At 45.0% G+C, this 20,313-nt stretch overlaps 1 protein-coding gene across 1 annotated transcript in view; it reads left to right on the top strand.

The window, feature by feature from the left end:
• The first annotated feature begins 15,279 nt into the window (after nucleotides 1-15,279).
• Slc22a16 (solute carrier family 22 member 16) overlaps nucleotides 15,280-20,313 on the top strand; it is a 34,038-nt gene continuing 29,004 nt past the window's right edge. Inside the window, exons 1-2 of the mRNA XM_051164064.1 lie at nucleotides 15,280-15,332; nucleotides 19,305-19,784. Of these exons, the coding sequence (XP_051020021.1) occupies nucleotides 15,280-15,332; nucleotides 19,305-19,784 (533 nt within the window). The remainder of the gene's footprint in view (nucleotides 15,333-19,304; nucleotides 19,785-20,313) is intronic.

Below are 20,313 nucleotides of genomic sequence, written 5' to 3'. Positions count from 1 at the left end.
CAGTCCCCGTGGCGGAGGTGCACAGCCAGTTTCCGCTAAAGGCTAGTTCCTAAGTGCCCAGAAGTGACAGAGATAGTGTCTGCGCCCTGCTGTTCTAACCTAGCCCGTTTCCCCACATCGCCTCTTGTGCCTCCTTTGCCTGCTGGAGGAGACCACCACGGGATCACAGAAACGTTTCCAAGTTTGAAAACTTGACTAAGTTTTGACTAACTTGACTTAGCACTTATGTAGTAGTAAAACTTTTAGGGCCAGTGAGATGGCTCAGTGGGCAAAATGATTGCTTCAAAAGTCTACTGACCTGAGTCTGATCCGCAGGGTCTGCTGTGGGGGGAAAGAGCCAGGTCCCGAGAGTCAGCCTCTGACATGCTCTGGAGCATATGTGCTCTCTCTCTCCACACACACAGACACACAGACACACACACACAAACACACAGACACAGAGACACAGACACACACACACACACTCATACACACAGACACTCACACACACACAGACACACACAGACACACACACACAGAGAGAGAGAGAGAGAGAGAGAGAGAGAGAGAGAGAGAGAGAGAGAGACAGAATATAAAATAAAATCTAAAGGATGGTGGCGGCGCATGCCTTTAATCCCAGCACTTTGGGAAGCAGAGGCAGGTGGAGCTCCATGAGTTCGACGCCAGCCTAGACTACAGAGTGAGTTCCAGGACAGCTAGAGCTGTTACATAGAGAAACCCTGTCTGGTAAAACCAAAAAAACAAAAAACAAAACAAAACAAAAAAAACCAAAAAACCAAACAACAAGAACAACACACACACACACACACACACACACACACACACACACACACACACACAAACCCCAAACAACCCAACATCTTCTAAAATAAAATCTAGATAAGCAAACCAAAATAAAAACAGGGCTGATAGAGAGATGGGACAGTAGTTGAGCTCTCACACTGCTCTCGCTGAGGACACCAGTTTGGTCCCCAGCACTCACATCAGGCTGCTCATAATTGTCTATACCTCTAGCTCTGCAGGACTCAACACCCTCTTCTGGACTTTGGGAGCACAATATTCATATGTACATATGTGTACACACACACCCCACACACCATAAAAACCAATCTTTAAAAAGTCCTCACCTTATTATGAGTTTAACATACATTTTTGTGTGGTTTAGGACCTTCGGTTAAAAATAGCGTTATTTATTGCACTGCAGAGGCAGAAGTCTGACCCATGGAGAATCTTGACTTCTCCTCAAGGGTTCTCATCTGCCAGTTTTAGGCGACAGTCCACGCTTATTGAGAGATTGCACTTGAGTTCCTTAGATTCTATGGGGAGTGAATTCAAACAAGTGAGACTCTGCCGCTGCTGCCGCTGCTGCTGCCAATGTCCCTGCCACTGCTGCCCTTGCTGCCCCTGCGGCTGCTGCAGCTGTCCCTTCTGCCGCCGCTGCTGCTGCCCTGTTGCCCCTGCTGCCGCCGCCCCTGCCGCCGCTGCTTCTGTTGCCCCTGCTGTTGCTGCTTCTGCTGCCCCTGCTGCTGCTGTTGCTGTCCCTGCTGCTGCTGCCCCTCCTGCCCCTGCCCCTGCTGCTTCTGCTGCCCCTGCCCCTGCTGCCCCTGCCGCTGCTGCCCCTGCTGCCGCCTCCCCTGCCCCTGCTGCGCTGCTGCCCCTGCTGCTGGCCCTGCTGCTGCCGTTACTGCTGCCCCTGCTGCCATGTTTGTACTTCCTGCTGGCCCAGTCACCACTCTCAGCAGCGCACTCAGTTTTTATAGGAGCCTATATGAACGAATCCAGGTATTATGGGTTCCTTTTCCTGGGGTCCTGTTTTTGGAGCACAGACATGCTCTTGCATCAGACAGTGTTTGAGTTCCCCCTTCCCACTGGCACAGTCTTTTGGGAGCTGAAAATTGCTTTGGATCATCATGTGAGTGCAGACTTCAAACCTATCTGGAAACAGATAATACTTTCAGAGACTCCAGTATTTCTTTTAAAAATATTTTAATGAAGGCTGGAGAGATGGCTCAGGAGTTAAGAGCACTGACTGTTCCTCCAGAGGTCCTGAGTTCAAGTTCCAGCAACCACATAGTAGTTCACACCCATCTATAATGAGATTTGATGCCTTCTTCTGGTCTGCAAGTGTACATGCAGATAGAGCATTCATATACATAAAATAAATAAAAAAATTAAAAAGTATTTTAGTGAATTTGCCCTTTCTCTTTTTTATTCTTTCTTTTTAAGAAACATCTGTATTGCATACTACAGAGAACCAAGGAAACATCTGTATTGCACACTACAGAGAACTCAGTGTTGGGATTTTGTGATTAGTTTTGCTTCCTTTTTTCTCCCAGACAGGGTTTCTCTGTGTAGCCCTGGCTGTCCTGGAACTTGCTCTGTAGACCAGGCTGGCTTCGAACTCACAGAGATTCATCTGCCTCTGCCTCCTGAGTGCCGGGATTAAAGACATGCAGCACTGTGTGTGTGTGTGTGTGTGTGTGTGTGTGTGTGTATGTGTGTGCACACAGGCGCACATGCATTGTACACACAATAAATAAATAAATCTTAAGACAAAGAGAAATTTGTTTATTTATTTTTAGTTTTACTGTATACATTCTTTCCCTGGCACTGCCTTGTATATTTAAAACTATATTGTAACAGTTACTTTTTCTGTTGCTTTTATAAAATACAGGGGTAAAAGCAACAGGAGGGAGAAAGGGTTGAAGAGTGAATGCATCCATGAGGTGGAGAACTCCTGGTGCAGAGGTCCCTGGCTGTCCCCGGCTGTCCTGGGCTGTCACCGGGCTGTCCTGGGCTGTCCCTGGCTGTCCCGGGTTGTCCCCGGCTGTCCTCGGCTGTCCCGGGCTGTCCCCAGCTGTCCCGAGTTGTCCCGGGCTGTCCTGGGCTGTCCCCGGCTGTCCCTGGCTGTCTCCGGCTGTGACCTGAGGCCTCTACCCACCTTCCCGTAGTTGCCGTTAACCTTGCAGTGTGCACCTCCCTAGTGTGCACTATTCCTTCTCTTTGAATGCCAGCACTTGCTATTTTGCAAATCTGGGTGAGCCTTTATTTTCAGTTGTTGGGGTGAGAGGCTGAGAACCTGGAACACCTGACCTTCTGTAATACACATCGATCCTTTTAAGCAGCAAGCAGTTCTTAATCGTACTAGAAAGCTTGGAAATATGCGTAAGAAGAAATAAATTGCATTACCCAAAATTAAGTTAGCCCCTCAAAGTGCTCTTCAGCCTACCCCCACAGAAGCACACATTACAAAACTGGGGGCATGTTTCTTTCTGAAGCACACATTGCTGCATACTGTGAATGTCTTTTCATCTTGGTACATAAGTGCACTATGGCTTCTATTTGTGAATTATGTGTTATTCATTACAAGGTAAAAAATTTCCACTACTAAACATTTCAGAAAATTGAGGACTGTATATATTGTCATACCAACATGTTATTTTCAATATTGCATTACGTTTTATTTTCTTTCTTTCTTTCTTTTTTTGCCGGGGGGGGGGCGCGTTTATGGAGCCAGGGTTTCTCTGTGTAGCCTTGGCTGTTCTGGACTCACTTTGTAGACCAGGCTTTGAACTCACAAAGATCCGCCTGCCTCTGCCTCTCGACTGCTTGGATCAAAGGTGTGTGCCACTACGCCCAGCCCTAGATTACATTCCTAAAGCTAGACACCAAGGTCTATTTCCTTATTTGGCCACTTTCTCTCTCCCCCTGAGGCTGACTACTAAGATCGAGCTATCAAAATATTGAAGTCCAGCAATCAAAAGCCCCCTTTGGTTATTCTAATTAACATGCCCAATTAAAATTAAACCCCTCATCCTAACATGGGGTTTCCCCTTTTACCTTTATAAACTGCCATTTTTTTGATGGGCCACATCTGTCTCCTCTATCCAGAGGCAGCCCTCTGTCTCCTGGGACAAATACCCCTTTCCCCAATCCTTGGTTCCTTCCTTCCTCTCCCTGGTCCTCTATTTCCTGGCTTTGTCCCTCATCTCGTCCTCTGTCCCTCTGTCCCTCTGTGGCAAATATACCACCACATCCTAGCTCATCTAACCTAGCCTTTAACAGCTGAGCCATCTCTCCAGCCCACTTTTTCTATTCTTAAAAATTACATCTGCAGGGCTGGAGAGATGGCTCAGTGGTTAAGAGCACTGTCTGCTCTTCCAAAGGACCCAGGTTCAATTCCCAGCCATCACATGGCAGCTCACAACTGTCTGTAATACCAGTTCCAATGGCAACACCCTCACACTGAAATAAAATTAAATGAATTATTTAAAAAAAAATTACATCTGTAAGGTCATTTGCTGCTGTTTTTCTGCCCGAGTCAGAAGGCAGTCACCTTCACTTTTCTTCCCCATGTAATAAAGGATCTGTCTGTGAAAACAGGTGTTTGGGTGTGGTTTGTGCCTAAGCTGGGGTCCCGGAGGGAACCCCTACTGTGTGTGGGTTTTCTTCAGATTTAACTTAAAAGTTATTTGTATGGTTTTGTTTGTTTGCTTGTTTTGTTTTGCTTTGAGACAGGGTTTCTCTGTGTAGCCATGGCTGTCCTGGAACTCACTCTGTAGACCACCAGGCTGGCCTCAAACTCAGAGATCTGCCTGGAGAGTGCTGGGTTAAAGGCATGCAACTCCGTGCCTGGATTAAAACATTTTAAAAAACATTCTCGACAGCTAGATGTTATTTGTTTTAGCTAGTATGAGGGTAATAGACTCTGTCCTTTCCACTCTAAGCCAGCTGTGGGAAGTCTAGCCAGCCCAGCATTTGAATAGAAACACTCGGTGGCGTGTGGGGCCAGTCCTCAGCCCTCCCTGGAGGCCAGCCAGTGGTGGGGAAAGCACAGGCTGCGGTGCTGCCCTCGGGCTGCAAGCCTTATCATCCCACCAGAGGGCCTGGGCAGAGCTGTGTACACCAGACACGCTGGCCAGCCACAAGGTCACCCTGACTCTGGACAACAACAGGATATCCAAGATAGGTCTGAGTGATAGTCCAGTATTTATGGTGTTTCAGAAACCAGAAACCTTGAACTAGACCAATGACTTGTTGCAGTTAAGTACTTCCATGTAAAGTTGTTTTGGGGGAAAAATAATGTGTGACACACAGCAGTTTGCAATGCTACTTTGATAGATGAATGTGCGATGGAGAGGTGGGAAAGCGGGCAGGGTGGACTGGCGACGCCTTGGTTGTGGCAACAGGCGTGGGTGCACGGCTACTGCGCCTAGCGGGAGAGGGCTGAGTTCTTACCGAGTGGGGCCCGCAGGGTGGTGTGCCCAGCCTGGCGCTCATGCAGCTCTTCCCCGAAATGGGCTGCCTGGCCACACAATCTCCTTGACTCTGAGCAACAATAAGGTATCTAAGATGAAGAATGGTTCATTTTCTGGAGGAAGCCCCCTCAAAAGACCTCTATGGTCCGTGCTGCCATTAGAGGCCACGCTGGTGTCTGTGGTCCCTGCTCCTGCCAGAGACAATGTTGATGTCAGTGATGCAGCCATGTTGATGACGTCTGAGATCCGTGCTATCGCCAGAAACCATGTAGAAGCCCGTGGTCCATGCTGCTACTGTCTGTCACGAGCTTCTTTTGCATGGACTAAAGGCTCGTAATTGAGAACGAGAGGCTTTGAAGGCCTCTGTGGCATCCCCCTCCCCCAAGAAATAGTCCAGACCGGAAGCCGTAGAAGAGAGTCTTTAAAAATCGTGATAAAGATGCTGAAGTGTAGCTCTTCATAGTTTTCGGCTTCTGGCGGGGACGGCGTGGGGAAGGATTCCATTTTCTTTAAGGGCCTGACCCCTGGGAGTTGATTATGTGCCACTGAGTATACGGGCAACACAAATTAGATTTGGTGTACTTTTTTCATTTTCCCTTTTTTAATTATTATTTTTTTTTTTTACGTATACATTTATCTTATTACACATAAATACAATAAACTACATACAGCAAGAAGAACTATGAAACAATCAGGAATTACATAAATGTTACATTCATAGTGTTTTGGTTATTTGTATTTGGCAACCTTAAAGAAAACATCTCTCCTGTCTTGGTGAGTCTAAGATTCTGAATGTAAATCAATATCTAGCATATCTCATCTCTATCTACTTAAAACATTTATCTAGACCTAAAAACATCTTTACCCCTAAACAACTAAGCTTAATTGTTAAGACTAAACTATCTGGTCTTCAACCCCATCAGAGACTTGAGAAGGAATAAAACTTAATTACCTGAGGATACCAGAAGTGTAGGTTAGTAGCTTCCAAAACGAAAAAATGACAAAGACAGTTTGCTGCCTGAACAGTCACCCAAAACTCTCTATAACATTGGAGCATCATCTTCAGCCTTCCGGCTCAATATATCCGACAGATATATTTGTGAGGCAGGAACTATTGAGGACTTTCTTACCCTGTCTTGGCAGAGTTTGGCTGTCGACTCTGCCTGCCTCCACGCTTGCCCGTTTTTAGGTGTATTTTTTTTTTTTTCTTCTATTTCCGGGAAGGGTACAGGGTGGGAGAATAGATCTGAAAGTAATGGAAAGCAAGTGTGATGGAGGTGCACTGTATAAAAGTGCCAAATAATCGATAAAAGTATTATGTTAAAAAAAAAAGAAATGGGCAGGAAGAGGCATGAAAATTGCTTCCCCAGATATTAAGCCTTTTACAGGGACTAAGATGGCTAGGTAGCTAATGGCACTTACCACCAAAGGGACCAACACGGTGGAAGAGGAGCACGGACTCACACAAGCTGCCCACTGACCTCCACGTACCTGCTGTGGTATGTGGGAACCCCACTCCAATAAAGATTATAAATAAACTACATAGCCATGATGACTTACATATATAGCATGGGCTTATGAGAGGCAGCTTAGTGGAGAAAAGTAGGAATCCTCAAACGATTGTGTCACATGATTTCCTGCCATTCTGATTGTGTCACACGGCCCGATCAATTTACTGCCGTTCTGGTGTGTGATAAAGGTGCATTTCAAACCAGAGGAAACAGATTATTCAGTTAATGGTCTCGAGACAATATGAGTAAGTTTCTGGAGTTAAAGTTGGAGCCAAACCTCTTACCTTGTACCAAAATAAGTTTCTGATGGATCAAAGCCTTAACTATGTGAGATAAAGAGATAAGAAATAAAAGAAAGCACGGAGGCCTTTTTGTGTTGGAACGGAGAAGCAAAGTCTAAGTGTAGCCAGAAACCCAGGAGGCTTCAAATCAACCTTTGAAAAAAATGAATTATGTCCAGGATGGCCAAGCTACACAGAGAAACCCTGTCTCGAAAAACCAAGAAAAAAAAAAAAAAAAAAAAAAGAAAAAGAAAAAAATGAATTACATAAAAATAAAAGTTCAGCCGGGCATGATGGCTCACGCTTGTAATCCTAGCGCTCGGGAGGCAGAGGCAGGTGGATCTCTGTGAGTTCGAGGCCAGCCTGGGCTACAAAGTGATTCGAGAATAACTAAGGCTACACAGAGAAACCCTGTCTTGAAACACCAAAACAAAACAAAAACAAAATAAACAAACAAGCCAAACCAAACAAAAAACAAAAAGAAAAAACAAAAGAAAACAAAAGTTCATTGTAACAAGATTACTATTAAAAAACAAAATTCAAACCACAAGCCAAAGGAAAGCGTGCCATTCTTGCTCATACATTTTTGGTTTTCTCTTACACAGGAACTGGTAGGAACCAACAGTGGAGACAGGGCTGTACTTGGTGGCAGAGCGGATACGTGCCTAGCATTCCTGAATTTGATTCCCAACACCGCACAACAAGAAGAAAAATGACAGCCAAAAGAAAAAAGATGGCAACTGTAGGGAGAAAATACAAAAGGCTTTTAAGCATGTAAAAGGATGCTCAGTTTCACACATAGGAGAAAAAAAAAAAACCCAAACAACAACAACAACAACAATAAAATAACCAAAACTACAAACAAGTGACATTTCATGCGTCAGTCGGTTTGGCAGATCTCATGCTTGCTAACATGCTATGTAGGTGGAAGTCAGGCAGGAAGAAACAGACACTGCGTAGAACAGAAGCTGGCACCCTGACTGGAAAGGGTGATTTGCCAGTGTCTGTCAACATTACCAATGAGAAGCTTTTCACCCTGTGATCCGTTTCTAGGAATTTAGCCAACAAAACAACTCTCATGTATGCAAATGGCATTTATTTTACGACAAAGTCATTCATCATAGAATATTTATAATCATGAAAGTTTGGAAACAATCTAAATGTTTAGCAGCAGAGGTCTGGATAAGTAACTGTGGTGGTTCCTTCATCTAATGGAAAGATATCACGAGGTTTATTTGTTTATTTTAAAGATTTATTTATTTATTTATTTTTGATTTGTTTATTTTTTATGTATGCAGTGCTCTGCCTGCATGACAGAAGAGGGCATTAGATCACATTATAGATGGTTGTGAGACACCATGTGGTTTCTGGGAATTTTGATCTCAGGACCTCTGAATGAGCAGTCAGTGCTCTTAACCTCTAAGCCATCTCTCCAGCTGCCCTATTTATTTATTTTTAAGTAATGTTGTAAGTTGGACTGTTTTTTTTTTCCAGCTAGAGTACAGAGAATTTCATGAACAATGAAGGATGTCATATTTACTTTTGTTTTATGCATCAAATATTTTTTAAAAAATGATTTATACTATTTTATAATATGTGTCTCTGTGTAAGTATGGGCACATGAGTGCAAATGCCTGCAGAGGCCAGAAGAGGGCATCACGTCCCCTGAAGGTGAGATTACAGGTGATTGTAAGCTCCCCAACACGGATGCTAGGAACAATGGTTGCTCCTCCAGAAAGAACATCACACAGGATTAACCTCTGTGTCATCTCCACATTCCTGAATCAAATGCTTTTGAATGGATACTCAAGTGTCTTGGGATGCATAAAAGTTCCACAGATGAGGGTGACTAGGGAGAAACAGAGATCTACTGTCTAACTGTCCTAGTTTGGTTTCTGTTTCTGGCATAAAAACACTGACCAAAAGCAACTTTCAGGAGGAAAAGGGTTCATATCATTTTGTAGCTTCCAGTCCTTCACCTAGAGAAGTGAAGGCAGGACCGGCTCAGGGCAGGAACTGAACCAGAGATGTGGAGGAATGCTCCCTACTGGCTGCTCTCTGTGGCCTAATCAAACAACTTGCTTTTTTATACAACCTAGGACCACCTGTGCAGGATGGCCTGGGCCCTCCTACATCAAACGTCAATCAAGAAAATGCTCACCAGGTGTGGTGGTGCATGCCTGTAATCCCAGCACTTCGGGAGGCAGAGAGGCAGGTGGATCTCTGTGAGTTCAAGGCCAGCCTGGTCTACAAAGCGAGTTCAAGACAGCCAAGGCTACAACAGAAACCGTGCCTCAAAAAGAAGAAGAAGAAGAAGAAGAAGAAGAAGAAGAAGAAGAAGAAGAAGAAAGAAGAAGAAGAAGAAGAAGAAAGAAAAAAAGAAAAAAATGCCCTCCAACAATCCAATCGTATAGAGGCAATTCTGTCTTCTTAGGTGATTCTAGTTTATGTCAAGTGGGCAAAAACTAAACAGCACAATTGACCCCATCGTCAACTTGGAACAAACACAGCGTTGTTAAATCATAACTTACCCTTTCCTGCTTATTCCCCAAGATACCAGGTTAATAACACAATATAAAACAGAACATAACTTTAAAAGTCACACAGTGTCACATAAAAGAGACAGGCCCTGGGAGTTATTTAACCAATGGCCACCATTTCTATTTATTGAACAGCCTGTTAAGCATGGTATGAGAAAGAAATAAAGAACTTTGTGTTAATCGATATTTTACAAGGGAAGAAGACAATCTTCTGATTTCAGGGACCAAGAGCTGTTGGAGGGTGTTTTTGTGCACTGTGTATTCAGATGCTGATTTCTGTACCCAGAGATCTGGTTGCAGTTCTGGATGTTGGCACTGATATTATTATGAAGCATCTCCTGTCTTAATGTTGTGTAAAAACTGTTCTCTGTCACTTCTTATTGGTTAATAGAGAGCTGAACGGCCAATAGCTGGGCAAGAGAGTTAAGGTGGGACTTCCAATGGGGGGTGTCACGAGAGAGAGAGAGAGAGAGAGAGAGAGAGAGAGAGAGAGAGAGAGAGAGAGAGAGAGAGAGAGAGAGAGAGGAGTTTCCATGAGGAGAGTCGTCCTGAGGACACGGAGGGAGAAGGAGCAGCCAGGGCAAGACTAAGATGTCAGATGATGGGCCATGGGCCTAGGAAGTAGGCCAGGCCAGCTAGACTAGTTCAATATCTGCCCAGCTATAGTGCTTGAAGCTCTTAATAAATATAATAGGTCTCTGTGCCATTGTTCAGAGCCAGGACAGGCATAGGAAACTCTAATTTTACAAAGTGCAGCAGCAAGCAAAACCATAAATAGAGGTTATCAACCTACATGCACACTGCTTTCAACATCTTCAACAAGAGCACTCTTAGGAGTCAAGGGCGAGGAGGGGTAGTGGGGGAGAAACAGGGAGCATGGTGTAAGACAAAAGCTGTGAATCTAGCTGAGCTTGCAAAGTTGATTACAGAGAAGTACAAAGCAGAGTAAGATGGATTGCACTGTTTATCTTAAAGATAAATTAAATATAAATAAACAGTGTGCATAGCACATAGGCTTAAGTGATGTCAAAGTGTTTGTCTAAGCTGGTTACAAGGTTAGGTAAAAGTTCAATTTGTGAAAGCAGACTATAAAAATTTCTCAGAAAAACTATTCCCATACTATAGTCAAAAACCAAACAAGCAAAAACCCTCAAATGCTTCAAACGTTTTTAAAGTACTTTACAATATTCAAGGTCTCTTAACTGTGGCTTCCTGTAAACTAAAAATCAAGTTAAATTCTTACTTAACCACAAAGGGAACAATTACAATCAGATCAGTACAAACCCAAAAGTCTAACAGTCCAATAAGTTCAATGTCTGACATCTGGGATTCACTCATGGTCTTCTGGGCTCCAAGGGGCTTGGGCAGCTCTGCTTCTTTGACTTTTCAACCTGCAACACCCAGAGCTTGTTCAGTAGGCTCAGTCTGGCTCAACTCCATACCTGCAGCTGCTCTTGGGGATTGGCTTGGCCCTCTCACCCCCAATATGCTGGGGTCTCAACTGCAGCTGAGGCTGCACCTTCACCAGTACACTCTCCTGCCTCTTCAGAGACTCCAACTTTGCCACATAGTGCCAACCCTCAGCTTCTCTCCATGACCCCTTCAATCCTGGGGTTTCCAAGCAATCGAGTTTGCATCTTCACTGATGGCCTCTTCTGGTTTCTCTTTAGGGAGATTCTGACCCTGCCACACAGTGCCAAGCCTTGGCTGCTGCCCAGAACCTCTTCATGCCCTCAAGGCCAGTACCATGTAGGAGACTCTTACATATTATTTGTCAAGGATGTACATCCTTGGTCACCAACTCTACAGCTTCTCTCTGCTGACCCCCGAGGAAATACTTCCCAAAGATTTTACCTCAATGGTGATGGTCTCAGCTGACTAGCATCTATGTATGGTCCCAGTAAAGAAGAGCCTTTACTTCCAGATTCTCAATTCAAACACATCACAAGCCAGGTCTCCATCGTCTGCAGTGCTCTCAGTGTTGTCCTCCACAGCAGTTCACTGAGTTCTGAGCATTCATGGCTGTCCTGTCCAGCAGGACCAGTAATTACGGGGTCATGAGGGGAGCCATACCTGAAATGATGAGATGGGAAAGAAAGAGGCGAGACCAAGTAGCATCCTTATCAAGGTTCGTTTATTGAATCAAAAGCAAAAGCTTATATGGGGTGGAGGCAGAAACTAAGCATTAGTAGGGGCCCGAGAATGTCTCCAGATAATACCATCAGGTCAGGGGAACAGTTTCTATCTTATCTTAGCTAACTATCTCTTGGGAAGTCCTGAGCTAACCTGCTAAACAACATCTGCATAAGCTGAAAGGAAGTTATGCAGAGGCTGAAAGAAGGAAGTTATGCTTTGGAATGGGGCATCAGTATTTTTTCATAGCCAGTAGACGTTTAGCCTTGAATGACCCCAGGCTGGCTCCGAACACATGGCTTTTTGAGCCCCAAATTTCTCCACTCATGGTTGTGGTCATTGGTTTCGAAGAAACTACTCTTTCATTACATGAGGATAAAGGTGAAGCCATTAATGGTGGGGGGTTGATTTAATCGCTAACCTTCCCCCCCCCAGAAGCAGAAGGTAAAAGTTCTCATCCTATACCCAGAGGGAGCTCAGCCACATGCTGAAACCCATTAGAGAAGTGGTTCTCAACCTGTGGGTCCTTGATAGTCAAAGGACTCTTGCCACAAGGATCCCCTAAGACCATCATAAAGCACAAATGTTTACATTACAATTCAGAATAGTAGTAAACTTACAGTTATGAAGCAGCAATGAAAATAATTTGTGCCTGGGGGGGGGCAGGGGCGTCACCACAACATGAGGAACTGTATTAACGGGTCACAGCACTATGAAGGCTGAGAACAACCACGTTAGAGCCACCTTAATAGCATAGACTCCGTGTGACTAAAAAGAACCAGGAACAACAGAAGATGCTGCAGTTACCCACCATAAGAAGTTCCAAGGGTCATGCCAGGAGCCAGGGATGAAGAGCAGATGGACAAGCATTCCCTGATAACAGTAACATGTGCTTTTGTGCATTTATAATGTCAAGTAGCCGAGGCTGTCTTCAAACTACCATGCAGCCAAGGATGACCTTGAACAGCTGCCTCTCCTGTCTTTACCCCCCTGACTGTGGGGATTACAGGTGTGTGCCACCTGGCAGGCAATTTCTACAGTAACTTTTGAGTTTTGACTTATGCACTGAGCAAAGGTGAAAATACCACCAGGATGAGGCCATATAATTCTTTAGCTCCGAGGAAGGGTGAGTCATGACACTCAAGTGGCTCCTGTCATTCTGTCCAAGCACAGGTTTATGGATTCCCTGATGCCGTGAAGACAAAGGGTCCAGAGAAGGGGCTTCCATCTTGTCAGACTGTGTATTGCTATTGGCCGACCACTGACCAACGTCCTGCCCCATTCTTGTCACCCGTTAAGACTGTAACAGCTGGGCTGCTGTAAGCTCATTTTCTTACAAAGTCATTACTCTCATTCTTTAAAAACAATATATAAACACCCTGCCCTCCAGTATTCCATTTTGGGAACAATATCCCTGGTGGCTGGAATTCCCCCACTAAGGGGCTACCTTCCCTCTGCTCCCTCTGTCTCTTCCAAACTTTTTTGTTCTCATACTTGGTGCACCTTAATTTGCCTTTTAGGTTGGATCAGCAGCACCACTTGCACACACACTACTTCCAGCACACACACACACACATACACACACACACACGGGGGGGCGGTCACCATCAGGTTTGGGAAGGGAAGGTTTCTCTGTGTGTGCTGTGACTATTCTCTGTCTCTGGAGGTGTTTACTGTCTTCTTGACTTTAAGAAGACCCAGCATTCGCATTCTTGTTGTTGTATTTGAAAGAGAGACTTCTAGACATGAAGGGGTTATCAAAGATCAATGGTGTTTCCTCAACACGAAGGCAACATGCAACGTTTCTCCAACTCTCAGTGCAAAAGTCAGCGTAGAAAGAGTTCAGGCAGCAAACTGTCTCTGTCATTTTTTCATTCTGGAAGCTGCTAACCTGCTCTTCCGGTTCACTCAGGTAATTAAGGTTTATTCCTTCTCAAGTCTCTGATGGGGTTGAAGACCAGATAGTTTAGTCTTACAATTAAGCTTAGTTGTTTAGGGGTTAAGATGTTTTTAGGTCTAGATAGATGTTCTAAGTAGATAGAGATGAAATATGCTAGATATTGATTTACATTCAGAATTTTAGACTCACCAAGACAGGAGAGATGTTTTCTTTAAGGTTGCCAAATACAAATAACCAAAACACTATGAATGTAACATTTATATAATTCCTCATTGGTTCTTCTTGCTGTATGTAGTTTATTGTATTTATGTGTAATAATATAAATGTACATGTAAAAAAGAAAAAAAAATGGAAGAAAGAAGAAAAAAGAATATACAGAGTACAAAAAGATGTGTTACAATTGTCCTGTCTTGCAGGCAGGGCACCAATGTAAATAAAAAGGGTTTGTGGCTGGATAGAGAGAGAGAAAGAGAGAGAGAGAGAAAGAGAGAGAGAGAGAGAGAGAGAGAGAGAGAGAGAGAGAGAGGGAGCGGGAGCGAGCTGTTTATATATGTGAACTGGGAAAGACTTGTAAGTTGTCCCATCCAAAAGCATCCTGAAAGAAATCAGAAATCCTTACAGAAGTTCCATGATGACGTTTCTGAAGCAAAATGGGAGTATTTCCAGAGGAAGCAATTAAACATACGTAACAATCAGTAATTCCTGAGCAATGAATTGATCAGATTCTTCCTTACAGGTTAGGGTCCAAGGTCAAGCTGCTACAGAAATGAGACAAACACAAGCGTTCTGACTGTGGAGCCATCTAGCTAGACTCTCAAGTTCTATTTAAGTGACCAGAATGTTCTTTTATTTTTATTTTTGGTTTTTCGAGACAGGGTTTCTCTGTGTAGCCTTGGCTGTCCTGGACTCGCTTTGTAGACCAGGCTGGCCTGGAACTCAGAGAGATCGGCCTGAAGTGCTGGGATTAAAGGTGAGTGCCACCACCGCCCAGCCAGAATGTTGAAAGCAAAGGGTGTAAAAGCCAAGTTAGTCTGCAGTCCTAACGTCCAAGGGCAGGGTTGTGGGGTGAAGGGTGGGCGAAGCAGACAGAGGTAAGAGATTCCTGAGTTTGACAGGCCAGCTAGGCTACATAACTAGATACTGTTATGTTGTTTGTTTGATATAAAACAGAACAACAGATACATAGATACATAAATAGACCTATAAACAAACAAAACCCAGTTAACTCCCCCCCCCCCCCCCAAATCATCCCTAATTCCACTCCAGGCCTTCTGAATCCCTGCTATTGGAGTCCAGAAATAAATGTGCACTTGAAACCCACTATACAGTGGATTCTTATACATGAACATTTAGGAAGCAAGGTCATGTCCTGCTGAAGATGCCCTTGACCTCCGTCCCAAGGCCAACCCAGGGGTTCTGCATTTCCAAAATTTATAGAAATGCTGACACTTCCCTGGATCCAAGGGACGCTGGGGCCGTACGGAGGGTGTGGGAAGTCGTCCAGGAGGGGTTGAAGGCACGTGAGACGGAGCAGCAGGGTGTGCCCCGCGCCGCCACTCGAGACGCACAGGCTGCTGGGAAGGAAGGTGGGAGGCCACTTTGACAGGGGCATCCCTGGGCGCGGACGGCAGGGCGGGTGCTCTCCTCCACAAAGACATGGAGTCCTGCAAAATGGAGTTGATTTTTGACCACGTGGGACACTTCGGCAGGTAGGGAGGTAGAGGAGGCCCTGGCGGGGGGCAGAGTACGACGGCACGCGATGGAGGCACTGGGGTGTCTGTTTCTGTCGGTTGGGCTAGGTTCCACAGCGTCTCATGCCCTCTTTTGCCTGGTGCGTACAGAAGGCTAGCCATGGCCTGGCTTGTCCTTTGGGCCTCCGGCCACATGTGGGGTCTGCTTGGATTGATGAGTACAGGCAGTAGCTGTGTCCCTTTGGGACAGGTGGGACTTGGGGCGCTCTTTAGGCTATCGACTGGAAAAAAGAAGGCTACAATTGGGAGGCGTGGTCACAAGTGTAGAAAACTGCCATCCCAACTGCCTTCTCTTCCAGCGTCCAGGATGACTACCTATGTGCACCCCAGTAGCTTTTCCCGCTGGGTCTGGGTGGTTCTCTTGCCTGATGGCATTTGTTGTCATAGAGATACCCACCATGTGCCAAGGTACTCTGTGTTAGGGAGCTCACACACATCTGTGTGGAATCTTTCTTTGAATGACTGGGAAATGGAGGCTGGTAGGGTCAGAGACCCAGCAGAGTAATAAGGAGATAAAGGGATTGCTCTCACATATGGACTACAATGGGCCTGAATGTTACGCTTCCCACTTCCCCATCTGTAAAGTGGGGCTAATAATGTACCTTGGGTGTTTACAAATAACTGTAGAAACATTTATTATAGTCAGAAGTGGGCCACAACAGAGCAGAAACCAACAGAAAGCTCCAGGCCAGCATGGGTTACATAGGAAGATGTCATAGAAAGAAAGAAAGAAAGAAAGAAAGAAAGAAAGAAAGAAAGAAGGAAAGAAAGAAAGAAGCAACAAAAAGGAAAGGTTATCTGAGGGGCTGGAGAGATGGGTCAGAGGTTAAGAGCACTGGATGCTCTTTCAGAGGTCCTGAGTTCAAATCCCAGCAACCACAACCATCTGTAATGAGATCTGGTGCCCTCTACAGGTGTGTAATTGTACATGCAAACACAACATTGTAGATATAATAAATAAATCTTTTAAAAATGTTATCTGAGGTTTCTATAGATACTCTTATCTTCACAGTAGTTCTACAAGACAGGCAGTAATAATGTCTCATTTTCTACTTATATTTAAGGAGCTAACTAAAGCAATCATGGTAGTAGTGTTTATGTTTAGTTAGGATTCTAGGTAGAAATCATTCTATAGCCAGGTATGGTGGCTCGTGCCTATAAACCCAGCACTTAGGATGCTGAGGCAGGAGACTGATTTGAGGCCAGCCTTGCCTCTACAGTGAATTCTAGGCAAGTCTGGACTACAGAGGGGGGGGGCGGGAGGAGAGTCTGTTCAGAATGGAATCTGTACACTGAGCTCCCCAGGGACCATGCAGGGGCAGTGCTGCTGTCCCCAGCCAACCCCTCCCCCCCCCGCAAGCAATTATTCCCACTGTCCTCACTGTCAGACACTGCTGCTCCCTGGCAGGGAGAGAAGGGCTCAATGCGTTTGTAGAAATGACTTGTAGCTGGCCACCATGATGAAAACAACACTCTCACCATCTAGTAAATTCTCACTACATCACTACGTTCTGGCTTGCTCTAGTTCCTGGAGTTCCCATGAAGGTGAGCAGGGCTGACTTGGGAAGCAGCTTGCGAGTGGTAAAGGGCCAAATGCCTCCAGCAGAAAGTGAGGTCAGTGCTGCCATTGGATGTCATGTCAGGTTTTCTGCATTTATTTTAGTTGGCCCTTTTGTTGTTGTTTTGAGGTTTTAAAAAGATATTTATTTACTATGTATAGAGTGTTCTGCCTGCATGTGTGCCTACACACCAGAAGAGGGCACCAGATCTCATTCTAGATGGTTGTGAGCCACCATGTGGTTGCTGGGAATTGAACTCATGACCTTTGGAAGAGCAGCCAGTGCTTTTAACCTCTGAGCCATCTCTCAGCCCTCTTTTGTTGTTTTAAAGCTAACTTTATTTTTGTGTATGTATGGTATAAACATGGATGTGCTTGTGTGTGCACATGCATGTGGGGACCAGAGGTCAGCTGTTGGAGGTCTACCTTAGTGGTTCTCTCTTTTATTATTTAAACAATTTAATTATAGCTGGGCATGGTGGGGCATGCCTTTAATCCCAGCTCTCAGGGAGGCAGAGGCAGGTCTATCTCTGAGTTGGAGGTCAGCCCAGTCTACAAAGTGAGTCCAGGACAGCCAAGGCTACACAGAGAAACCCATCTCAAGAAAAAAAAAACCCTTTTTGATTACGCGCACACACACACACATACACACACACACATGTGTATATATGTATTTGTGTTTGTGTGTGTATATATATATATATATCATTAGAGGCTGAGCAAGGTCAGCAAAGCCTCAGGGGTCCTGCTGTTTACTCACCAACACTGGAGTTACAGGTACTTGCTGCCTCACCTGGCTTCTTAAGTGAGTGCTGGGGATCCGAACTCAGGTCCTCATGCTAGTGTGACAGGCACTTTACCAATTGAGTCATCTCACCCTGGCCCCTAAATTTAACTATGCCACAAAAACATAACATTGTACATATTTCTAGGGAAACACATCCTTACTATTTACAGATAGAAAAGGAGGCTGTGTGTGGCCACTGAGTTTCCTACTGGACACTGGTGAACACAGTATACGGCAAGCCCTGGTAGCCCCTCTTGTCTCAGTGGGCGTTGCTAGGGAAAGGAAGCACTGTGTGAGTTACCTTTGAGATGTGGGCATATGAGGTCTCATGCAGAGCCACTCCTTAGGACCAGGCTACTTAGGGGCAATCCCAAAGGCTGTAGGTAAACAGCGTATCTGATTGCTCTACTATCGCAATGGTCAAAATAGCGACCAAAGCCAGCCTGGGGAGGAACAGCTTTATTTGGTTTCCATATCTTGCTTGGGTCATAGTCCACTGAGGGAAGCCAGGAACTCGAGGCAGGAACCTGGAGACAGGAACCTGGAGGCAGGAACCTGGAGGCAGGAACCTGAAGGCAGGAACTGAAGCAGACGCCATGGAGGGATGCTGCTCCCTGGCTTGCTTTTTCATGGTTTGCTTGGTCTGCTTGCTTACATTCCCCAGAACCACCTGCCCAGGGATGGCACTGCCTATAGTGAGCTGGGCCCTACAACATCAGTCAAACGAAGAAAACTCACCTTAGACACTCCTACAGGCCAATATAATGTAAGCATTTTCCAATTCGAGAGTTCCTGTTTCCAAATGACGCACACTTGTACACCGTGGCAGCTCTTTTTTGAGTAACAACTCCACACCACTGGATTCTGCATCTCCCAGGCTGTCAGTGTGTGCTGCCTGTTAACCACTTCCTTGCTGACGACCAGCCAAACTCTCGGTGTTTTGCAGTTAGAGGAAAAATGGATAAATTTACATTTGGGACCATTGATACTGACTTCTGGTCATAGCGAGAGCAGGTTTTCTTTCTCTTTTTCTTTCTTTCATCAAGATCCTGCACTCACTTTGTAGACCAGGCAGGCCTTGAACTCACGAAGATCTTGCCAGCCTCTGTCTCCCGATTGCTGGGATTTAAAGGCCTGTGTCACCAAGCCCGACTGGTTTTATTACTTTCAAGGGTAAATGGTGACACTTGGTCCTCTAATCGCCTGTTGAAAAGTAGAGATGCTCTCATGTTCGGTTTTTTAAAAGTGGTAAATATGAAGTGTTCTGTAATAGTAAAATTGGCTTTCCAATCTTTCTCATGACTTACTTGCTCAGCAAATGTTCACTCAATAAACTTGAACTAGCTTGCAAACTTGTATGTTGAAATGACTAATGAGATGTGTATGGAACTAAAATTTAGTGCATATACTTGAAAATACACACATATATGAGAGAGAAGTACCTATAATTATTTCTGTACTTAGCCATGTATATGTACGTAAGTGTGTTAAGGTCAATCTGAGGGGGACCCTTCATATTTACTTGTGATTTTCTTCCCTCATTGATAGGCCAGATAGCATGGCTAACTCTTTCCTCTCTTTACAGGTTCCAAGTTGCCCTGTATCTTGCATGTGCCTACCAGTGCATCTCTTGTGGTATCCACTACTTGTCTTCTGCGTTTATGACGGTTATCCCTGAGTATGCCTGCAGGCCCCCAGGCAACGTGCGGATGGCTATTTTCCACAACGTATCTGCTTGGAGGCTGGAGGACATACTAGCCCTACGGTCCCCAGACCAGAAAGATCACATTACAGTGGAGCTGCAGGATGGGGAGATCTGGGAGCTCAAAAGATGTAGCAGGACCTGGCGGGAGAACACGTCTCATTTGGGCTACGAGTACAGTGGCTACAAGCGCGACAGTCCTTGCTCTGATGGCTACGTATATGACCAAAGCAAATGGAGGAATTCTGTGATAAAAAATCTGAACCTAGTCTGCGACCAGAAATGGTATGCAAACATGATCCAGCCCCTGTTTATATTTGGCGTGCTGCTGGGAGCCATTACTTTCGGCTCCCTTTCTGACAGGTAAAAAATGCATTATTTAGCCCCGTTGCATGGGGGTAGGATTCAGTTTTCTTGTATGAGTTTCCAGGCAGAGCAGAGCACTATGCCCAAAGCTTCAGTTATTTTCATACTTGCTGTCTAACATGTACCCTCTCGTTGATCATTGTTTAGGTAATGCAGAGTGACTTGGTGGCAAGCTGACTGGCTGAGCAGCCTGCGTGGGCTTTGCCGCTGTTTGCTCTGCCTCTTAGCTATGCTTTCTGGGAAAACTGACCCTTCTGTTTCAGAATGCTAGTTTATAAGCTGATGACACCACATAATCATACCCCAGACACTTTCTTTCTTTCTTTTTTAAAGATTTATTTATTATATATATAGTGTTCTGCCTGCATATATACCTGCATGCCAGAAGAGGGCATTAAATCATATTATAGATGGTTGTAAGCTACTATGTGGTTACTGGGAATTGAACTCAGAACCTCTGGAAGAGCAGCCAGTGCTCTTAACTTTTGAACTGTGTCTCCAGCCCCGCCCCCCCCCCCATCAGCTT

Source organism: Acomys russatus, chromosome 21 (assembly GCF_903995435.1).
Source record: "Acomys russatus chromosome 21, mAcoRus1.1, whole genome shotgun sequence".
Lineage (NCBI taxonomy): Eukaryota > Metazoa > Chordata > Mammalia > Rodentia > Muridae > Acomys > Acomys russatus.
This window is presented reverse-complemented; position numbering and strand designations above follow the sequence as displayed.